We start from the raw sequence: 23,747 nt of genomic DNA, 5'->3' as shown, positions 1-23,747 counted from the left end.
AAAAAGAAGTAATATTAAACAAATACAAAATAAAAATAAATAAACAAAAATTTTGGATATACGCAAATATGTATTTTTAAATAAAAAAATAAAAAAAAATTATAATTTGAGTTGAAAAGTTAAAAAAAAAATCTTGTAAAAAACTAACTTAAATTTGTCCCTCATTTGTAAAATAAATTGAATAAAAGGTATAGAAAAAATCGTCGAAGTTTGGAAATTATAATATGTACATAGTTTGGCAAAACTCTAAAACTTAATTAAAACCGAATACAAAATTTATTCGATCAGTTTTAAATTGATGAGAATACTTAAAATATAGAACAAAATAAAAAACTTTATATGCGAAAACCTGTGAGAAGCAAGAAAAATTTCTAAATTGAAATAAAACCAAACTTACGAAGAAATTATTGCACAATTAAATTTATAAAAATAAATAAAAACTCTTGTATAAAAAATTTCAAAATTATACACATGAAATACTAAAATAATATTTATAATTTAAGTGGGAAATTTCCAAAGCCTAGCATTCAGTATTTTCTACTTTCTTTTAACAATTTCAAGATAAAATTCTTTAAGGCTAAAGAAAAATGTAACTTAATATTTAGATAATTTCAAAACTTGGTAACTTTCAGAAATTGGTAAAAAGTCCTTATCAAGAAATTACTTTAAAAAAACATTCGATTTGATGCGCAACTGTTCGATTTGCAGCTCCAAATCGTGGCCCTATAAAAATATATAAAAATATATTAAAAATTTATTGGAAATTATTCGGTCGCATTTTCTTATACAAAACTATATATATCTTATATATTTGTTTTTAATTCGTTTTAATTATATTTTTCGATTTTCTAATTTATTTTTCTTTTTATTTTGTGAAAAATTAGATATTTGTTATAATATGTATGTTAAATGTAATTCTTCACGTATTTTTCTGAACTCCCACTTAAATTTTTAATATGTTCTCAAAAATATTTCGATTATTAGAAAATTTTTTTATTTTTTAAATTTTTCATTTGTTTTCTTTATTTTTGTTTTTAATTAAAAAACAATTCGGTATATTATAATATTAAATTAAATAAAATTTAAATAAATTGTTTGAACATACTTTGGATATTTAAAATATTGAAATTAGCAACTTTTACAATATAATGAAAATTATAAAATTTATATAAAAAAAAAGAATTTAGGCAAAATTTGACAAAATTAAATCAAATTATCAAAAATTAAAAAAAAAACATTTAGGCAAATTTTTGTTAGTTTTATTTTATAAAATTTGTTTAACAAAAAACATTTAAAAAAATGCTTAAAAATAAATAATTTCTTTGTAAAAATTCTAAAAATTTACAATTTTTTTTAACGAATAATTTTCATTTAAATAATATTTATTTTAGAACAACTGCAAATTAGAAAGGAAAAAAGTACTAAATAAAATTTGAACAGTTGTACCATATACTTTTATACATATGTATATGCAGATAACGGTAAAAATTTATATTATTTACATATAAAAATGCAATATATGTATATAAATAAATAATATGTATTTGTAAGATTGAACTTAATGTCGCCATTTTGCATTTAAAATTCTTAAAACTTTAAAAACAAGGTAATAAAAACAAACAAAATTGAATAATTAAAAAATTTATACAAGTAAAACTAAAAAATATATGAGTAGTTTGTAAAAGAGAAAAACAAAAAGGAATAAAAAATAACAATTAATATATTTAAATGTAAATTTATACTATTTTGGCTTTAGTTTATATCCAATTAATATATTAAATATAAACTTATAATTTAAATTTTGTTTTTAAGATAGTTTCATTCTTTTTAAGATGATTTAATTTTTAATTATATTTTATTTCTTTTTTTAAGATTAATTTCACATTTGTACCTTCACAATTTAAATTTAAGATGCATTTTTAATAATATAAATAATAATAATGATAATAACATCAATAATAATAAATTAATATACTATTTACTTATATATAATCAATACATATTATGTATGTAAATTATGTGTTTTATATGAAATAATAAACAATATCGCTTATTTAATTTACTTAAATTAAGATAAAAAATTTTTGTTATGTTTAGTTTTTTGAGATTTTAAATATTTTATTTTGTTGAAAATTATCAAAAGCGTATATGTATAATATATTTTTTCATATACTTTGAAAGAGTAATCAAAAACACACCATAACTAAATTTATACCATTTATAACTTGAGTTTTTATTCAAAATAGCACCATTATTATGTTTCTTTTGTCTATTATTATTTTGTCGTTTATGATTGGACTAAAATACACAAACCACAATTCAAATTGCAACTCATAAAAACATACATTTTTTAAATGAAATTCTATTTAAAAGTAAATTCGTCAATCGTTAATATACTTAGAAAAAAACTGAAAATAATTTAGTACTTTTCATTTTAAGCTACAATACTTTTTTGAGTTTTTGCATTTGAAATTTTCAACAAAATTTTTATTGTTATCTCAAATTTTATTGTTTTTTTATTTTTTTTTAACTTCAATTATATTAGTATGATTGCATGTAATTAATATTTTTATGTTAATTTTTTTAATATTATGTTATAGTTGTTTTTTTTGTTTATTAAATGAAAATGTAAAATAACCAGAACGATGAGAGTTATAAAACTTTTTCCAAACAAAAAACCGAAAAAAATTAATTTTACTCAGGCTTTAAACAATCAACTTTTGTTAATTATATTTGAATATTATTGGCGTATTGAGAAAGTCTAACGATTTATCATTTGTTTTTGAATTTCATGAAAATTTTAAATTGTTGTTACTGCCAAGTAATTTTAACTTCGTTAACTAAAACTATAACACCAAATAAAATTTTAATTAATATAATTTTACCATACGCTTTGCAACACTAATAATAAAAAACGTTTACATTATTTGTCAGTGTTGATCGATGAAGCTGTATAAGTCTGTATTTGTCTGTCTCATAATGATAATTGAAAAAATGTTTGTTAAATTAATCAAATTTTTCTATATGATATTCCTAAACGTCCAAACTTCAAATGTAATCTCAACATATTTTATAAACCATTCACAAAAAATTCGATTTTTTAATGACGGCATTCATAAAAAAGTTCGTGAAAATTATTCAACCTCCTATGATGGTCATCCTATAAGTTTAAAAACTAAATCTCAGAAACCATATTGAAACTACAGTTCTTAGATTTTTCATATACGAAAATGGCGATGAGGCAACTATTTTCTTAAAAAAACGTTGAGATGTGTCAAAAACAATTTCACGATATCTCAAAAACTATTCTATTGCAACACTGAAATTTTGTTTCGAGCTGGCAAACTTATTTATTGAATATTTATTGAATAGTATGGTAAAATTTATCATCAACCGTTTTATAATTAAGAGTGCTGTTTTAGAAAAACTAAATAAATAAGTTCCAATGAGAGGCTGGCAACTCTTTGGATGACTATTTCGTACACAGAGTATCACAGAGTTAACACGAAGACCAATCAAAAGACTTTTTCATCGCATAATATTCGTATTTACATTTATACTCTTATACATCTTTCATTTTTAATTTTAATAATTAAATATCAATAGTATAATTTAATTTTATTAATAGATATTTAACTGTTTATTTAACTGTTTAATTTTTTTTTTTGTATAAATATATGTAATATCTTTACATTGTTTATATTAATTTTACATATTAAATAACTTTCATCTAGTCAGTTTTGTACAAATCAATTAAAAGAATTTTATTTTAATCTATAAATAAAATATGTATTCTGTTAGACCCATATTCTGTTAGACGTATCACTTGAAGTGGTGGGATATTATTGAAAAATATTTTGATTTTCATTACAGAAGCTAATTTTCGTATTGATTTTATTTAGAAAATAACTAAAATTTTATGAATAACAACCTATCATATCGAGCGATGCAACTAAGAGAATATGCTAGCGGTTATAAAATCAAAAATCATTTAGTCAGAAATGTACGGTTTCAATGTAAAATTTTAAAAATTCTTCCAATTCCACATTTTGTTTAAATTTTCATTCACAAATATATTTCTTTTATTATTATTATTTAATTATAAAATTATTAATTATTTTTTTTTGTATATTTTAAAAATTTTACTAAAAAATGTCAATTGAATGTGTTAATTTCTGTTTAGTGTTTAACACTAATTTTTTTTTAAGTTAAAAAACAAATATTTCTATTTTTGAAAGCATATTCTTGTTTATTTAGTTCTTAAGTTCGATTAACTATATATAAGTCAATTTTGTAAGTTAGTTTTACGAAATAAAAAAACAAAGAAAAAGCCGCTAAAACTAAAAAGAAAGTATCAGTTTGAAACTGTTTTAATTTTTTTTTTTTACTTTTCACAACATATTTTTTTCCTTACTGAAATGTCATATATTATGTTGTATATACAAATATAGTGTATAATAATTTAATAAGTATACTATCCAAAAACACGTATATTAATATACCAATTTTAAAATATTTATTAAATATTTTAATTTAATTTATGTTTAGAATTGATTAATTTTTAACGTATGTAAAAAACAAAATTGATTTATTTACAAAAATAAAACTAAAAAATTTAAAAAATTAACAAAAATTGAAAAAAAAATACAAAACAATGCAAATTCAATGTACATGTATACATAGTAAATATAAATTGAAATAACAAAAATATAAAAAAAAAATACAAAAAACAAACAAATTTATGTAATATAATTTCTATAAGAAAAATAATATAATTTTAAATAAAAATAATTAAAGAAATAGTTTAAACATTTAATTATTATATGTATAGTTTTTATTATTAATTATTATTAATTATTATTATTACAAAATTATTTTATGTTTTATTTTTTCGTTGTACATACATTTAAAATTCAGAAATAAAAGATTTAAAAAAATAAAAATCACACACAATTAATTGAACTTTTTATTTATTACATATAAAACAACTACCACTTTGCATGTTTCTGATTGTAGAGACATTTATGTAATTTTGAAATATATATAAATAATATTTATTTATTAAAATACCTTTTTTTTAAATAGACTAAATTTTTGTTAGCAAAAGCATATTTGGTTGAAGTCAAAGCAATATGCTGAAATTCAATTACAAAAAAAATTTTTGTTTATAATTTTTAAAATTATAAATAATTACCACGTTCGTGCAATATTACGTTATAAATACTTGAGAGAGTTTAGTTTATTTCTAAAAACAAAGTTTCTCATATTATTTTAAAATTATGCTCATCAATATGAGTTTTCAAAGATGTACTTTTTTACCATGTTTTTTTGGATATTCACAGAAACAAGCCCAATATAATACCAAAGGAATTCAATAGAATTTAATTACAAATTACTATACCAAACTATTCATTTTAAAAATATAAAATATAAAAAAATAAATAAAAATGAATATTTTTTAATTATTTCAATTTCATATATTCTATTTTGTTTATACTTATGGGTTTTTCAAATAGGCAAAATACATTCTTGGTTAATCAATATTTTTGCTGTATTTCGTGTTTTCTAAATTTAATCAAATAACAAATAAATTTAATAATTAATATAAAAAAATATAATCGTGTACGATGTTTTGCCTATTATATCTCTTTATTTTTTCTTTAAATTTCAAATGGACTTACCTAATCCGTACATATTCTGAAGTTTTAATAAATTAACTTATATTAAATTTAGAAGTAGAGGAATATATAAGTGAGATAACAATCTTAAAAGTAAATCAATAATTTTACAAGTTAGAAAATAAAACTGAAATTCACTCACTCTTAGATCCAAAAATAAACATTGCGATTACTGGAGTAAGAAATGATTTCAACGATTTATTGATTTAATTGAATATCAAAATGCTTTAATTGGAATTAATCTTTCACAATTAAAATATTTGAAATTATTAAATTATTTTTTATATTTAAGAATATTATGTTTTTATTATATTTGTTTTTCTTCATTAATTAAATACAATTTTTTAAACTAATAAACTTTAAAATATAATTATTTTTTAATTTATAACCGTGAAATATCATTTCATTTTTTTTAATTTAAAAATGTTTTATTTGTTACTGTACTATATTTTAACTTAAAAATTATTGAAAAACAAAATATTTTTGCAACTTATATTTCATACTTTTCTTTCACTGGCATTTTCAATTCATATACAAACATAACATATATGAATATAACATATATGAATATGAATATAATTTTAACAATATAAAACATTCTAAATAAACACCAGCATAACGAGTAAAGTACAAATTATATAAATATATACAATTAAGCAAAAAACTTTTTTGGCTGATTTACTTAAATTAAAAATTAAAATACAAGCACATAGAAATTAAATATTAAAAATCCTTATAGTACAAAAAACAGGATCAACATTTAATGAAAATTAAAATATTTTGTATAAATAAATTATGTAAAAAAAATTACTTGTTCATAACTTGTATTTATAGTAATAAAATTAAACACATGGAAAAGAACACAAAAATAAAATAGTTGAATACAGATAACACTTTTTATTTTAATTCAATTTTAATTTTTAAAAATAAATATTTTTTTTTTTATTTGCTTTGTTTTACTTTTTCCAAACCTTTAATGTAAATAATACAAAAACAAATTAGAAATAAAATTGGGAATAGAACTAATGTGGAAATTAAAGCAGTAAATTAAAATCTCTCTTTAATCTTCAAAAACAATGTATGTATGTGTAAAAATATGCATAAAAATTAAAAGTATAAATATAACGTAAGTATGTGAAATAACTTAAAAATTTTTATTAATATATATAATTATATAAAAGACGTATTTAAAATAAAATAAATAAATAAATAAATTGATCTAATAATTAAAAAAAAAAGAAAATTCTACAAATACGTAATATTTGGTAAGGCCACCGTATATAAAATTAGAAATTTTTTATGACTTATATAATGTTTATACATAAATATAAATAATTAAAATAAAAATATGTGTAGCAAAAATAAAAAAGGAAAAAAAAATTAACAAAAGTAAAGAACAAAAAAAAAACTCAAATTATAAAATAATTAAAATTATTAAAATATTATTAAAAATTTAAAATAAATCTATAACAAAACGTCATATTTATTATGCGAATGAATTCTTGGAACTGATTTGTCAATATTTTTTATAATAAATATTATGTAAAATATTTTTATTGTATGCCAGTAGTTAAATTTTTACATGTTAAAAAGAAAAAAAAAATCAAATATTTATAAGTCATAAAGACCGTACCTCTTTAATTCAAATTCATATAATAACTTACATAATATTTGCAAAATTAATTTATTCTTTATAGTTTCATTTCGAATGCAGTTATATAAAAATTTCATGCGAATTTAAAATAATGAAATAAAAAGTATGAAATTTAATTTAAATAAAAATATTATGAGGAATGGAAAAATATGTAAATACAGTTTGTTTAACGCAAAAAGAAAGTTCATTTCAAAAATTATCACAGTTCTAACTATGTATGTATACGGATCTATAACTAACGACAATCATACATTCTTATCATACGTTTACAACGACTATACGAAATATCTGACAACTAATTGACAACCAATATGAACTTTGCAACTAATAAATTAATTCTCAGTATTACGAATATCTACCAGGTGCTGTCAAAAGTTTAAACAATAAAAATTATAATCATGCCGTTTCCGTGCTTAATTCGTCAACAATCTGTTCTTCTCAATTTTAATATACATTCTTTTATTAGAAGTAGGTCTTCTATTGAATGTTTAAAAATAAAAATATCCAAAATGAAATATTCAATATATGCGTTATATTTTTTTTAAATTAAATCAATTAAGAAAATAAATGAATATTTTTTGATATCATCTTTTTTAATGCAATATTTTTTACAATAAAAATTTTTCTATTATATGAGCATTATTTTTTAGTTTAAAAAGTTTCTAGTTTTCTAGTTATTTTCTAGTTAAAAAAGTATAATTACAATTTGTACAACATTTATTTAAATTAATATTAACCATTTACTTGTAATTATTAAAAAGTTAAATAAAGTTATTTCAAATACACAATAGACGAACATACATATATGCATATACTTCCTTTCTCTTAATATTTTAATAATAAAAATTTCCTGCATAAATAAGATAACAAAAACAATCAATGTAACTAATTTGGAAAGTTTCATTTTTTAATTTATTTTACTCATTCATCATTTCAATAAAAATTTAATAAAAAACAAATATATAATAAAAATGAAATTAAGTATACTTTAAAGTATTTATAAAGCGACAAAATATTAATAGAGTTACAAACATTTTGGAAACATTTTAAATTGTAACTTAAAATCTGAGCATAAATATTTAAAATAACTAAAATTATAGTAGCTAAAAGAATAAAAATGTGAAAAGAAACATACATAAGTAACTTATAAGTTAAATTATAAATAAACATATTACCATTTATAAATATACATTTATAATTAAATACATATGTTTAATGTCATTAAAATTATACATGAAAATTATTATCATATTACTGACTATAAAAAATGTAAATGTAAATTGATGGAAAAACAAACTAAAACAAAAAAAAAACTCACTGAGAAATAAAAAAAATATTTTAATTTGTTGCTAATACGTTGTTTTATTCTGTTATTTCGAAATTAGTATGTTATAACACGTCATATATTATCCCATACATACATATGAATATTTTCCATTTGCATACTTTGATATTGTAACCAAAGTTATATATTGAAGTATTGCGCGCAAATCTAACCACCTAAACTATTGCGTCAATTCAAATAGAATACATTATATAATTATTAGAATCAGTTTGTAAAAAATTACAAATGTACACTTTAGTTATTTTTTTGCAGCCTTTTCCGGAATGCTCATTACTGACAAAATTTATGACTCTTATATATACGCTCCAGTACAGTCAGACTTTGTGTGACGGTAAATAGTGGAAATTACTCTAATACCATCACACTTACTGCCACATTTTTTTAAAGTAAACTGGCGACAATAGTTTTTTTATGGAAGTTTATAACACCAATCATCTGACTTTTATATTTGGTTATAAGTTATAAGTTTCGTAGAAAAGTTTTGACGTTAATTGACGCCATCAGACAATTTTAGTCTGATATGTAAACATTCATCCAAGTTTATCCCAAATTTAATCTTAAATATTGTCATGTATGTAAACACTCCTTTACTTTATTATTGTTGACGTTTCGACAGAAGAACTCGCATCGCATATCGTTGCTAGCCCAACTCTAACCCAGCATTTACACGTACAAGTTACTTGCAAGAAAGTTGCAATACATACAAAAATTTTACTAACACATTGAAATATTTCTACTTGCTTGTTTACTTGCAGTTCAACTTGCAAGAAAATTTTGCTGCCAGTAATTTGAGCAAGTAATTTGACATATTGAGAAATTAACAAAAAAAAATTTGTTGTTTTGATTTTTTTTTTTTTTTAATTTAAAATTTTTGAATTTTCTTTTAAAAAAATTAAACTTAGCAAACTTATGGTTTCTAAAATTTATAAACAATTATATATATTGCTAGTTGTTTTCTTCTCAAAGACATTTTCAAAAATTAACTTGCTAAACGCCTACGTCATAATAGCAAGTAATTTGACATTTCGAAAAACTAATTGACAATTAATATTATACAAACTTGCTTGCAAGTAACTTGTATGTGTAAATGCTGGGTAAAAGATAATTTTATTTTTTTTTTTCTCATTTTAAAATTAATAAACAAATAAAGTACATACATACAAACGTAATGTTTAATTTATATTTTTATTAATACATATAGTGGAATTATAAATATGAAAAAGAGGACAAATAAAATAAAAATGAATATTGGACTGAAACTATCTACCAAAGTTTTAACAAATGAAAATGAAAACATGGTGTCCTCAGTGATAGCAGAAACCTTTATATCTCCGTTTGTAACACAAATAATAAAATTAAAATGAAGACAGGAAGTTCTTTACAAGTAATTTTAAAAAATCAATGAGAGTATAGTTAACATCAAGAAATAAAAATTTTTATTTCTTAATAATGCTATTTTTAGATTACTTTTTCACAATAAATGTTTTAAAATGACAACGAATGTTCCCAAAGGTAAAAAGATTAATTTCTTGATTTTCACTTTCTACTAACACATTAAAAATATGTAGTTGAACATACATGGATGAGTGATTGCATTAGTGTGATGCAAACGGATATCAGAACTACTTCTTAGATAGATTTTGGTTAAAATTCAATTCAGTAATTCACTCATCAGTGCATGTAAATTATTGTCATATAAGTGTACACAAACTCTGGTAACTCTTTTCAAATGATAACAGTGTTATATGTATAACACAATTGTTTCCTTTTAAAAAAGGGATCTTCCCGTAAATTATTTGATAAAAGATATTTTCGATTTAAAAAATATTTCATTCAAAAGTGAACTGCCAAAGATATAGTTATTTAGACGGGAAAGTGAAATAATAAAGGAGTAAGTTTAATTTTTTGTTAATTAAGTATTAAATGCATATATATATACATATATGTATGCACATTTGTAAGCAGATAGTTTAAAATCATGTAAAATAACATAAAGTAGAAATAAAAAATACGAGTCATAAGAATGTACATATGTATATAGGTATATAAATCTATGCATATACATATGTATATGTTGTGTATCTAGCTACATATCCATACATAAGCACATATACCAGCATCCATACAACGTAGTAAAAATCAAAAGAATGTGCAAATATTTTTCAAAAATTAAATCCATTGCAAGTTAAAATTAAAAAAGTTCTTTGTAGAAAAAAATACAATGTGCAAATAAATGTACATGAGTGTGTGGTATTTCATAGAGCCGTCTGCACTTAATACATAGTACATATGTATTTACATACCTACATACATTAATATCCCAATAATTTAATAAGATGACATGACTAACGGTTTAGTATCCTTTGCAGTTATTTAAATATTTTCAAATGCATTTTTAATATTCATATAAAAATATTTAAATTTACAACACATGCACTTGTAATTAAATATAAAACATGCAGTTTGTTTGCATTTAAATCTAAAAATCTACAAATAATTGTAGATTTTGGAGTAATTATCTTAGACTTAGACCACGCACGGCGCACTTCTCGTTTCTTTTACTGTTTGATCCTCAGAAATTGCCTGATTCCATTAAAGCTAAGTGAATTTTATCTTTCTGAAAAAGGTGAAATTATGGCTGTTTAATTTTGATCTTAATCACTCTATAACTCATATCAGTTCCCTTTTCTCTTAACTATTCTATATTTTTATTTTTAATATTTCTTTTTACTATTTCTTTTTAATTGTAATTTGATCAAAAATTTAAAAAATTTGTTAAAATATATAGTTTAATACACATATTAATTTAGCAGCGACGAAAAGTTAAGCTTAAACAAATAAAACATAAGTATTTAAATTTAAAAACTAAATAAATCAATTTATACTCTTATGATACAGGAGGAGTTATCGTTATTGAAAAGAAAATTTAATATTTACAAGCATGCGTTTAGGAAAAATTGACCCCAATTCATATTCTGAACCCGGTAAGTAGTACAAATTATTATTATACAAAGCATTAAAATAATGTTCTTTTTTAGAAAAAGTTGTTCTTAAACATGTTGAAATTCAATGGGTCGTTGACTTTGAAAAACGTTGTCTGATTGGGGATGTTCTATATGAGTTTAAAGTGCACGCACCGAATGTTACATCAATCGTAAAAACAAAATAAGTATTTTCTTTTTAATAGTAAAAAATATATTTTATTTATTTTAGTTGCTCGATGTAAAAGATATTACTATAGTTTCTGTACATCATTGTCAATTTGAGTCGAAAACCGATGCTGAATTTTGTGTTGGAGACTGTGTAGAGGGCATAGGCTCCAAATTAGAAATTAAACTGCCACAAAAAAGTAAAGGAGTGTAAGTCGTATTTTTTTTTCATTGCTTTTATATTGTATTAATAATTATTAATTAGTGATCATAATTAATTTTTTTAGATTAAATTTAAGAATTGTCTATCGAACTTCGCCAAATGCCAGCGCTCTTAAATGGCTAACACCTGAACAAACCTTAGGTAAAAAGTATCCGTATCTCTTTTCTCAATGTCAACCTATTCATGCAAGATCAATTCTACCTTGTCAAGATACACCGTCAGTTAAATTTACTTATAAAGCAGAAATATATCACCCTGAAGAGCTCAACGTGTTGATGGGAGCAATTCGTGTAAGTAATCAAAATGGATTCGCTGAATTCGAACAAACAGTGCCAATTCCTGCATATTTATTAGCAATTGCAATTGGGAATTTAGTTTGTCAAAAAATAGGTCCTATATCAAATGTGTGGGCTGAAGAAGGAATAATAAAAAAATCTTTCATTGTATTTTCCGAAATATCAGAATTTATAAGTCTAGTTGAGGGTATTTGTGGACCTTACTTATGGAAACAATATGATATTTTGGTGATGCCGCCAAGTTTTTCAATTGACGGTGTAGAAAATCCGTGTTTAGCCTTTGTTAATTCAACATTAATAGAAGGTGATACATCTTTGATAAATGTTATTGCTCACGGAATTGCTCACAGCTGGACAGGAAATTTAGTAACAAATAAAAATTTTGAGCATTTGTGGTTGAATAAAGGTTTTACTGCTTTTATTGAAGAAAAGATTATTGGATCTATAAAAGGTGACAAAGAACGCGACCTTCTTTCAATAAGAAACTTATTTGAATTAAAAAAATGTGTATGTTTGAATTACAATTTTGCGAAAGTTTTATAATGTTATAATTTTTAAATAAATGTTTCAGATTCGATCTCAATTAAAATATACTCCACATTTGAAAAAGCTGATAGTGGACCTTTCTAATTCAAAACCAGATGATGCATTTTCTTTGATTCCGCATGTCAAAGGTTCAATATTTTTAAGGTATATAGAAGATATGTTGGGAGGCCCAAGTATTTTTGAACCATTTATGTGTTCTTTTTTTGAAATTTTTAAATATACATCCGTTTTAACTGGGGATTTCAAGGCTTATTTGTATCATTACTTCGGTGAGAAAAATTTGGACGGTAAACTTGATAATATTAATTGGAATTTGTGGTTACATGGAGAAGGTATGCCGCCTTCTCTACCAAAGTAAGTTTTAATGACTTTACGATAAATAAAAATTTATATTTTATTTACTTTTCCACATCTAGATTAGACGATTCTCTAGCAATAGTTTCATTAAATCTTTCTGAGTTATGGAGTTTAAACAATTATGATATAAAACTTTCCCTACAATCGCTAGAAAAAATAACATCGGAACAATTAATTTTTTTTCTAGAACAGTTGATAAACCGCTCTGAAATAGTAGAATTGAATGAAGAAAAAATTCTTTTATTGGAACGCAAGTACAATTTAACATCTAATAGAAACTCCGAGGCAAAATTCAGGTTTTTGCGCTTATGCATTCGTGCAAAATTAATGGATCGCATGGGTGAAATAATTGCTTTTGCTAATAGCAATTTCAGGATGAAGTTTGTTCGTCCAATTTATCGGGACTTAGCAAATTGGCCCGAAGCTAAACCTATTGCTATTGCAAATTTCAACCGTGTTAAGGATCAAATGATGACAGATTGTTCAAAACAAATTGCCAAAGACTTAGGTCTTACTTACAATGATTCAACAATTTGGTGTGAAGTTGATCCTATTAATGTTCAAATGACGGCTGTTTGCTCAACACTAGTTGATCAAAATTCTGGCCTTAATTGAACGAAAAAATTGCGAATATTTTGTATTAGACATGAGTTTAATAATGACGTTTTTCTAAAGAGTAAAATACTAAAGAGAATGTATGACAATATTTCACAGATTGTTAAAAAAAATTTGATAAGTACATATGTTTTACAGAAAAAATTAAATAGAAATTAAATATTATTGTTTTGAATTGTTTTTTATTACAAAGTCTTTGATTTTCAATTTTATAGTATAATAAGTGATCTAATATTTTATAACTTTACTAATTTTTTTTAATAATTGTCTTATAAAAAAGTTTTTCGTTTAAGTTTTGACCACAATATTAATTATGTACATATATTCAACGGAAAATCTCGTAAATAGCGACTACATTTAACACCTGCTGAGTCTATAAAACGTTTTTGTAGAAAGTTTAAAACAATTATTTAAACCTTGGCATTATAAAAAAACAGTATTTCTGTCAGCCGTGATTTAAACCAATATTAGTTCATGTTTTTTGTTTCAAATTTTGTGGAATGAAATATTTATTAAATTCTTTTATAAACCAAAATTTCCCATCAAAATAGCAATACTTATACATTAATTGGTCGTTCGTGAACGAATGTCATTATTCTCGAATTCGCCTAAATGGTATTATCGTACGGGAAACGAAAAAAAATATGTATATCGAGAGAAATGTCAAAACTGGGCATAAGTCGCCTATGATTACTTTTCAACAGTTTATAATACTTTAGGACTTTATGGAAATTATTGTGAAAAAAGGTAAAACATTAGTAGGAAAATAAATTAATTTTTAAATATTTATAACAAGGTAAATGTAATTAAAAAATTTTTTTAATGAACAATGTCAATGCAGCATTTATTGCATGTAGTGAAAATATTAGTTTTTCTTTATGGCAAAACAAAAGTAGCGTTTTTTTAAAGTAGCGGAAGTTTTTAGTTTCGCATCTAAAATTTTGACACTATGTAGAAATCGTAAATTTGCGTATGCAAAAGTAGCAAAAGTGGTACTACAGAATACTACTTTCGCATACTTTTCATTCGAATTTTATTGCGAAAGTCTAAGTTTTCGAAAAAATAAAACTAAGCAATGTAAATCTTAAATTTAATTTAATTTAATTTTTTTATTAAATTAAAAAAAAAAACTTGCACTTCAAATTTAGCGCACTTGGTTATATTTTTATAATCAATAGTTATAATCATAGGTCAAAATAAAATACAAAAACATCCCAGTTGACGATAATGATAAAATTCATGTATTATTCGAAATTTTTGAATGGATGAGAGAAACGACTCTCTTATAGACATTGCTTTTTTCTAGTTTTATTTTTATGGGGCTAAACTTTTTTCCTATAGCCTCACAAACTTCAGTTATAATAAGTGAAATAGTTTGTTGAGCAAGAGCAATATTTAAATCTTAACCTACCTGCTAAAAATCTTATGCAATCCATATTTTATTAAAAAATTAACATTATTTTAAAATAGTTCAATTGTTTACTTTGAAAAAACTGTCTGAAATGGGAAAAACAAAAAATGTTAAAAAATGCTGCCAGTTTAAATATTTTGCGTTGCGATTTTTACATAGTACTTACGACTTGCGGTTCGCAAATTAATTAGAGCAATTTCGCATTTTTACATAGCATTTTTAATTAATTTAATAAAAAATGTTGATGTTCATAAATGAAAAATGTTTCATTCTTTTAACATAAAATTTTTGACAAATAATCTTACTTTTATAACCTATATTATTTATTTTGTTTTTTTCAATAACTTCAGATATAATTTTTTAAATCTCGACAGCAACGAAACCATATATCATTTCGGCGAGTAAGTCATTCGCTTCGAGTAATAAGCCTATAAGTCAGGGTTTTTTTAATTTTTTTTTTATAAAATTATACATGTTCTGACCATATACATACTTATTTTTTTCGTGCTATAGAGTCGGTGTAATTGGCCTAAACAGCGGGCGTTTGTATGCAACATTATACACCATTGGTTAGAGGATCAAAAATGGATAAATTTTACCCTTGTGCTTTAACAATGTTTTCTCTCTGAAAGTACGTAAATTATTTTTACTACTGTTTAAATAAACAAAAAATAGTCTCCTGGTTTGCACTCTTTTCATGTCTAAAATCTTTGATGATCAACGGTGTTGGTGGCTTTCGTTTTAGCTAAAACGTAAACAAAAATATTTATATTCAACAAGTGATTATTATTAACATAAAAATTTATTGCAACATATTGATGGAAAACAGCGCTATCGTTACTTTCACAGTTGAACTGCTGTCATGGCTGTCAAATTTTTTCGACGGATTTGTTTACCGTTTAAGAATAGTTATAATTTTGCAAAAAGCTATTGCATTCCGAAGTGTGATCATAATTTCGTTTTGGTGAGTTTTGTTAGTTAATTCAAAAGTATTATAATCTTAATTTTTATAGATTATATACATATGTATTTTTAAAACACTAGGTTAAGTATCAGTTAAGATAACACATTAAAATATACATATACAAATTGATATGATAAAGTGTGAAAGTTTTCCAGTGTTTATCTCAAAATATTTCCCATTTTGGAAAAACCTTTTGCAGTCATTTTGAATCTTTGTGGTTTATTCGCACACATATAATGCTAACACATGACTATATGTAATATGCATAGTAATTTGGATTTCACATGGCGATGGCATATCATTGCTGACTCTAAGTATCACGTCATTTAAGTTTTTATGATTTTACAATGAATAGCTACAATAAATTGTACGTGATTTTTTGAAGGAGTAATGCAGTGATGGGGTTTTTTGGAACCTGAAAAGTTTTTCCACTTCAAAATGAGATTTTTTTTATAGTTCAAAGATTATCACCTATGCATGTACATATATACATATGTTCACCTTTTGGTTCATATGATTTATTGTTATGCACCTTATATACAATTTGCGTAAAGAAGAATCTGCTAAATCATCATTAATTATTGATATTTTAAATGCATAAACTAATGTATCTAAAAAAGTTTTGAGAAGATATACGGTACGGAAACTTATTAAAATGAAAAAAATTTGGAGACACCATTCCAAAACAAACTTAGATTAAATATTGTTTCAGTTTTGCGATAATATTTGTGTGATTTCAGTCATATGCGCATTTTTTAATAAAATACGTCCTGTGTTTTACAAATGTTTTTTGAACTAAAAAAGCAAAATCAGTTGTAATTAAAGAGAAAAATTTGATCAAATATTGAAAAAATAAAACTTTCTTAAACTAATATATTTTGTTAATGTCGTTTTGAGAAGGCTGAGCTATTTTAACTAAATCTCACAGTTGATTTTTTTTTCAAGCATTTTATCTCTTACCCAGTCGTCTAATCGATATTCAACGAACGGATACTGCTAAATTTAAAAGTTTAGAAATTTTATTATAGAAAGTATATATGTATGCAAGTAAAGCAATTGTATTTTCAGAGACGATTCGTGGAACCGAAATATATTTCAACTAGTTATCGAAACAAATTGCTACAATATAGTTCATGCATTTCAAATTCTGTAAACATGAGGTTAGGAAAAATTGATCCCAATTCATATTCAGAACCTGGTAAGTAACATAAATAGACATTGTTCAATAAAATAAAGAATAATATTATGGTAATAATAAAAAGTAATTAAATATAAAAATAATTGAAAAATTTATTCTTGTTTAGAAAAAGTTGTTCTAAAGCATGTTGATCTTGATTGGACTGTTGATTTCAAAAAACATGTTTTGATTGCTACTGCAATATATGATTTTGTTATAATTGAAAAATCACCAAAGGGTCTTTCATCAATCGTAATAAATTTATGATTAAACATTAATTTAAATTTATTACGAACATTGTTATTAAACAAATTTTATATATTTTAGTTGCTCGATGTAAGAGATATTAAAATAACCGATGTATTTTGTATTTGTTCTGGGACGGAGATCCCTGTAAATTTTTTCGTTGGAGATCATGTAGAAGATATTGGGGCCAAATTGACAATAGAATTGCCACAAGGAAGTGAAGAAGCGTAAGTAGTAATTTATTTTTAATATATGTATATATTGCATAAGCATAATTAAATCTTTTAGACTCAAATTAAAAATTGTTTATGAAACTTCATCAAATGCCAGTGCTCTTCAATGGTTAACACCTGAACAAACCTTAGGAAAAAAGCATCCATATCTGTTTTCTCAATGTCAAGCTATTCATGCAAGATCAATTCTGCCATGTCAAGATACACCATCAGTTAAATTTACTTATCGAGCAAAACTAACTTATCCAGAGGAACTCAACGCTCTAATGAGTGCAATTCGTGTGAGCAATGAAAAGGGAGTTGCAGAATTCCAACAAACGGTACCCATTCCTGCATATTTATTAGCAATTGCAATTGGGAATTTAGTTTGTCGCAAAATAGGGCCTATATCACATGTATGGGCTGAAGAGGGAATAATTGAAGCTTGTGCCTTTGAATTTTCTGAAACCTCAGAATTTCTTAACAAAGCGGAGGAAATTTGTGGACCTTACGTATGGAAGCAATATGATTTATTGGTAATGCCGCCCAGTTTTCCATTTGGTGGCATGGAGAATCCGTGTTTAACGTTTGTTACTCCTACGTTATTAGCTGGTGATAAATCTTTAGCAGATGTTGTTGCTCATGAAATTGCCCACAGTTGGACTGGAAATTTGGTAACTAATAAGAATTTTGAACATTTCTGGCTGAATGAAGGATTTACTGTTTTCATTGAAGCAAAAATAGTTGGCCGGATGAAAGGTGATAAAGAGCGTGATTTTCATTCAATAAGAAATCTAACTGAATTGAAAGAATGTGTATGTTTGAATTCAAAATTAGCTAAATTTTTAAAATGTTATGATTTAAAATCTTTTAGATTCGAACTCAGTTGAAAGATACTCCACAACTCACAAAATTGGTAGTGGATCTTTCTAATTTAGGGCCAGATGATGCATTTTCTTCGGTTCCTTATATTAAAGGTTCGACTTTTCTTAGGTATATGGAGGATATACTAGGTGGTCCTGACGTTTTTGAGCCGTTCTTACGATCTTATTTTGAAACATTCAAATACAAATCCGTTTTAACTGGGGACTTCAAAGCGTATATGTATGATTATTTTGGAGAAAGAAATATGGACAACAAACTTGAAAAAATTGATTGGGATCTGTGGTTATATGGCGAAGGTATGCCACCTTTTCTGCCAAAGTAAGTTTTAATGACCTTACGATAAATAAAAACTAATATTATTTAAATTACTTTTCCCCTTCTAGATTAGACGATTCTCTAGCAATTGTTTCATCAAATCTTTCTGAGTTATGGAGTTTACACAATTGTGATGATATCAAGCTTTCCCCACAATTGCTAGAAAAAATAACATCTCAACAAATAATTGACTTTTTGGGAAAATTAATTGAATGTTCAAATATTGTTGAACTAAATGAAGAAAAAATTCTTTTATTGGAACGCACGTACAATTTAAAATCTAATAGAAACTCTGAGGTAAAATTCAGGTTTTTGCGCTTATGTATTCGTGCCAAATTAATGGATCGCATGGATGAAATAATTGCTTTCGCTAATAGCAATTTTAGAATGAAGTTTGTACGTCCAATTTATCGGGACTTAGCAAATTGGCCCGAAGCTAAACCTATTGCTATTGAAAATTTCAACCGTGTTAAAGATCAAATGATGACTGTTTGTTCCACACAAGTCGCTCGAGATTTAGGTCTTAAATAATTTCAGAAATCAAAAAAATACTAAAAACTTTTTCATAAAGGATAACAACTTCGATCGCTTTAATTTTTTACTATATTGAAGGGCAACACTTCTTGGTTATGCAACAAAATTTTCTGTATTGGTTGTAAACTCTTTTGTTTTGCAATCGCTTAAAGTTTTGAAATGAAAATCGTTTTGATCTTTGCTTAAGCTGGATATTTAACGTCATCAAGGTTGGAAGAAAATATTTCTAGCGAATTTGCTCACAGTATTAAAGTACCTTCTAAATGTAAACATTTAGTTTTCCACTTTTTGAAATTACAAACTTTAGCTTTTATTTGATAGATCATACTTTATTTCATTCTCATGTGTTTATATACCTATTTTAAAATATATCGATGTATTTAAATGTTTAAATGCAGGGCTAACACATTTAACCGAGTTTATAGCCAATTGTGTAAGGTGATTATTTAAAATATTTCCTTGTGTGCCCAGGGAAGTACGTCACATAACATGCTAAAAAATTTGGCGACATCGAAGCTGCTCTCTTTGTAAAAATATTAATTACTAATAATCGTAAAATTTTAATGTCAATTGCCTGATAATGTTAAAAATTTTTTTTTAAATCATTGTGAATTTACATATGTATTCATATATGGACATATGCACTTTGTTAATCATTTGTTATTTTTGCATTATAACTTTTTCTAAGACTAAAATAAACTAATTTTTAATTGCATTTTAAAGAATTTTGTTTAATATTTGCAGTATTTCCTAGATAAAATATGCATATGCTAAATGTCAATATATTTTTATTTTGCAAATATATTTTTTAAGACAAAGCTAATGTTGTGCAATGGTATATAATGATCCAATGACATGGGATTTCAGTATTACCTTAAATTTCAATATTGTCCTTATTTTAAAAATTATGTGTTCTAATAATAACCTATTACAATATCGTGTGATGCGTTTTAGGAAATGCGGGAGTAAATTTTAATCCTGCGTTCAACAATCTCATCATCCATAATCTTAATAAATTTCAATTAAAACTTATTTTTTAATAAATTGAGATTTAAAAAAATGAAAATACGTATTATAAAATATCTATGGAAACTTGCCAAAGTGGAAAAAATTTTGCACAAACAAAAATATGTTTTTCCTGATTTAAAGTAAGTTTTAAATAAGAACTTATAGCATTTTAAAACTTTTTCCAAAAAGGTTCACCTTATTTTTTCAACTTTAAGAAATAATTATAACGAATTTTAAAAATACTGCTGGCACGCCAAGGATGCCACGAAAATGATATACACATCAATTTATTAAATTTTTAGTTTTTTTAATTCATTTGATAAAAAGAAAAATTTTGTTAACGTAAAAGGAATTTTTTAAATCACAAGTTCAAATAAGTTTGAAAACAATAAAAAAATAGCTCGAAAAAATAAATATTTAAAAGCAAAACTTGTTAAAAAATAAAAAGAAAACTTTAAACTTAAAACAATCCAACTATACAAAATTTGATATAAGTATATAATACTTAAAAATATTATATAGAATAGGAAATTTAAAATGAAAACTAATGCAATTATATATCTAAATTTAGAGTTCATTTACTGGTAGTTTTTCCTGAAGCTCAAAAATTTTGCTCATTATCATTATATGTATGTATCTACTTTTTGACCTTTCTAGATTTTAGATTTTGTTGAAATATTTGTTTTTCGTCAATGTACGATATATCGATTCTCAGTTATTTTTAATCTTGTGTTTTGGCAATTACTACTTTTTAAAGATATTACTTTTACTTCGAACTGTTCTCCTTCATTTTCGGGATCTTTTAAACATTGACTAACGCATCTATAAAGTACAAAAGAAAATTCAATGATGTAAAATTTTCATATTATTGTATTTTTACTGATATTTTTGACTTTTTAACCTGGATTCCTTGTATAAGCAAGAAACATCATTTTTTAATGGGATTCAAAGCTGAACTGAAGCTGACGAAGTCGATAAAGATGGCAAAGAAGAATACACATCATAAAAATTTAATCTTTGCATATTATTTGGATTTCAAGCAAAGCCTAATGAACAACATTAGGCTTTGCTTGAAATCCAAATAATTTCAAGCAAGCCTATGAACAACAATCAAATTAAGGTTAATGTTCAATCTACGGATGAATATAGAGAGTTAACCAAATTTGCAAATGATGTAAAAATTGAATGGCACAGTTACGAAAACAAACATAAACAAGACCGATTAGGGTAATGGTCAAGAACTTACACCAATCTTGCAACCCAGAGGATATAAAAAACGAACTTCTAAACGAAGGATTTAAAATCACCGAAGTGGTCAACAGATTCGTAAAAAAAAGACTTGATGACGGAAAGGTAGAGATAATCAAACTGCCTTTATTTATGTTATCGTTCGAAAACACTGAGGATGTTAAAAAAATTTATAACATTCAATATATTAATCACATGAAAGTTAAAATCGAACCTGTCAAATCCAACAAACTAATCCCTCAATGCAAACGCTGCCAAAGGCACGGCCACACACAAAAATACTGTCAGAGAGGTCACATTTGTGTTAAATGCGCTGGAAACCATGCAACCATCACATGTACAAAACCAAAAAACACCCCGGCAAAATGTTCAAACTGTGTACACCCGCATCCTGCAAACTACAGGGGGTGTATTGTCGCTAAAGAGCTCCAAAAGAGGAGGTACGAGCAAATTTATAACAAAAAGGTAACGCAACACAACCGGCCCAATAAATCCGCAAACGTTATACCGGGAAGGTCATACGCTAACGTCGTGTATGATAATCATAGCGATCAAGATAATAACAATAATAATATTACAGAAATGCTTAACAATGTTATGTACATGTTCGAAGTTTTGTCAACCAGACTTGACGCTATCGAAGCAAATACAATAGGAGCTGTAGCTCTCCCGCAACCATGATGACTCGTAACGACATCAGAATAGCAGCCTGGAACTCAAATGGAGTAAACGGCAAACTTCACGAATTCGAAGTCTTCCTGAACACGCAAAAAATTGATATCTGTTTATTGTCTGAAACCCATTGGACAAAGGAGTCATTCAAAAAATTTACAGGCTATGAAACGTATTCAACTCACCACCCGGACAATCAGGCTCAGGCAGGTAGTGCAATTGTTATCAAGGAGAATATAAAAATTTACGAGGTACCCTGTATTCAAAAAAAAGATATCCAGCTTACAATTCTTGGTATCAAAACTATGCAACAAAAACTGTCGGTCGGTGCAATTTACTGTCCGCCCAAATACGATTTAAAGAAACCCGATTATCTGAATATTCTTCAGGCTATGGGGGACAGATTCATTATAGGCGGCGATTTTAATGCCAAACATGTCGACTGGGGTTCCAGATTAACAACAACGAAAGGTAAAGAGTTAAGAGCGGCAACGGCTGAATTGGGCTGCGACTTACATAGTACCGGTAAACCAACGTACTGGCCCACAGATCCCAATAAAATCCCCGACTTGTTGGACTTCTTCATCTGTAAGAGAGTGTCCTCAAATTTCATAGATTTGAAGGATAATTATGATCTGAGTTCTGACCACTCAGCAGTCATTTTAACACTGAGCGACAAAATTATTTCTAGGGAAACTAAACCCATGTTGACTAACAATTCCACGAATTGGTGTAACTTTCAAGAGCAGTTAGAAAGGTCAATCAACTTAAAAGTTAAACTTCGCACGACGGAACAATTAGAAGATCAAGTAGTAAAGTTTACAAATGCGATTCAACAAGCTGCTTGGAGCAGTACGAAGGAATTGAGTTTAAAAACGATAAGAGTTAACTATCCCATAGAAATAAGAAATTTAGTCAATGAGAAAAGAAGAGCTCGAAGAAGATGGCAACATACTCAAACAAGAACTTACTTAACCGCAAAACTCAACAATTAAAAAGAGAAATACGCAAATTAAAAGAAACATCGACGCAGAGTTACCTGGAAAAATTATCGGCAAATGAAAAAGGCGAATACTCCTTGTGGAAGGTCACAAAAAATTTAAAAAAACCTATTTCTCACATTCCTCCAATCCGGAGAAACAACGGAACTTGGGCGAGAAATGATGAAGATATAGCCAACACATTTGCAGAACACTTGGCAAACATTTTTAA

The 23,747-nt window shown here is 25.1% G+C and overlaps 3 protein-coding genes across 4 annotated transcripts; all 3 read left to right on the top strand.

Annotated features, from left to right (window-relative positions):
* The first annotated feature begins 9,788 nt into the window (after positions 1-9,788).
* On the top strand, positions 9,789-12,150 carry LOC129615164 (uncharacterized). Of its 2 annotated transcripts, none has more exons than XM_055530260.1 (5): positions 9,789-10,061; positions 10,140-10,189; positions 11,576-11,661; positions 11,716-11,831; positions 11,891-12,150. In XM_055530260.1, the coding sequence occupies exons 3-5, from the start codon at positions 11,619-11,621 to the stop codon at positions 12,038-12,040; spliced, it is 309 nt and encodes a 102-aa protein (XP_055386235.1). In that variant the 5' UTR covers positions 9,789-10,061; positions 10,140-10,189; positions 11,576-11,618; the 3' UTR covers positions 12,041-12,150. The 2 variants fall into 2 exon arrangements, with proteins under 2 accessions (XP_055386235.1, XP_055386234.1); XM_055530259.1 differs by having other exon boundaries at positions 10,140-10,568.
* LOC129615143 (leukotriene A-4 hydrolase-like) lies at positions 12,109-14,055 on the top strand (the record flags this gene model as incomplete). The annotated part of the gene is made up of 3 exons (XM_055530220.1): positions 12,109-12,852; positions 12,917-13,245; positions 13,308-14,055. Coding segments are annotated over 3 exons (1,629 nt in total), but the record flags the coding sequence as incomplete, so codon positions are not given.
* Positions 14,056-15,960: 1,905 nt separating this feature from the next.
* LOC129615082 (leukotriene A-4 hydrolase-like) lies at positions 15,961-20,317 on the top strand. Its single transcript, XM_055530148.1, has 8 exons — positions 15,961-16,026; positions 16,104-16,238; positions 17,307-17,436; positions 17,543-17,667; positions 17,743-17,888; positions 17,950-18,688; positions 18,748-19,076; positions 19,142-20,317. The coding sequence occupies exons 2-8, from the start codon at positions 16,137-16,139 to the stop codon at positions 19,602-19,604; spliced, it is 2,034 nt and encodes a 677-aa protein (XP_055386123.1). The 5' UTR covers positions 15,961-16,026; positions 16,104-16,136; the 3' UTR covers positions 19,605-20,317.
* Positions 20,318-23,747: the final 3,430 nt, after the last annotated feature.

This window comes from Condylostylus longicornis, unplaced genomic scaffold (assembly GCF_029603195.1).
Source record: "Condylostylus longicornis isolate FDR11 unplaced genomic scaffold, ASM2960319v2 ptg000135l, whole genome shotgun sequence".
Classification (NCBI taxonomy): Eukaryota; Metazoa; Arthropoda; class Insecta; order Diptera; family Dolichopodidae; genus Condylostylus; species Condylostylus longicornis.
The sequence above is the reverse complement of the archived record's forward strand: the minus strand, read 5'-3'. Positions and strand labels throughout refer to the sequence as shown.

Excerpts from the sequence above, each read along its gene's own strand:
- LOC129615164 (XM_055530260.1), top strand. The coding sequence starts at position 11,619 with ATGCGTTTAGGAAAAATTGACCCCAATTCATATTCTGAACCCG. Across the intron at positions 11,662-11,715 it reads CAATTCATATTCTGAACCCG|AAAAAGTTGTTCTTAAACAT; the intron begins GTAAGTAGTACA and ends GTTCTTTTTTAG. Across the intron at positions 11,832-11,890 it reads CACCGAATGTTACATCAATC|TTGCTCGATGTAAAAGATAT; the intron begins GTAAAAACAAAA and ends TATTTATTTTAG.
- LOC129615082 (XM_055530148.1), top strand. The coding sequence starts at position 16,137 with ATGGCTGTCAAATTTTTTCGACGGATTTGTTTACCGTTTAAGAATAGT. Across the intron at positions 17,668-17,742 it reads CAAAGGGTCTTTCATCAATC|TTGCTCGATGTAAGAGATAT; the intron begins GTAATAAATTTA and ends TATATATTTTAG. Across the intron at positions 17,889-17,949 it reads CCACAAGGAAGTGAAGAAGC|ACTCAAATTAAAAATTGTTT; the intron begins GTAAGTAGTAAT and ends TAAATCTTTTAG.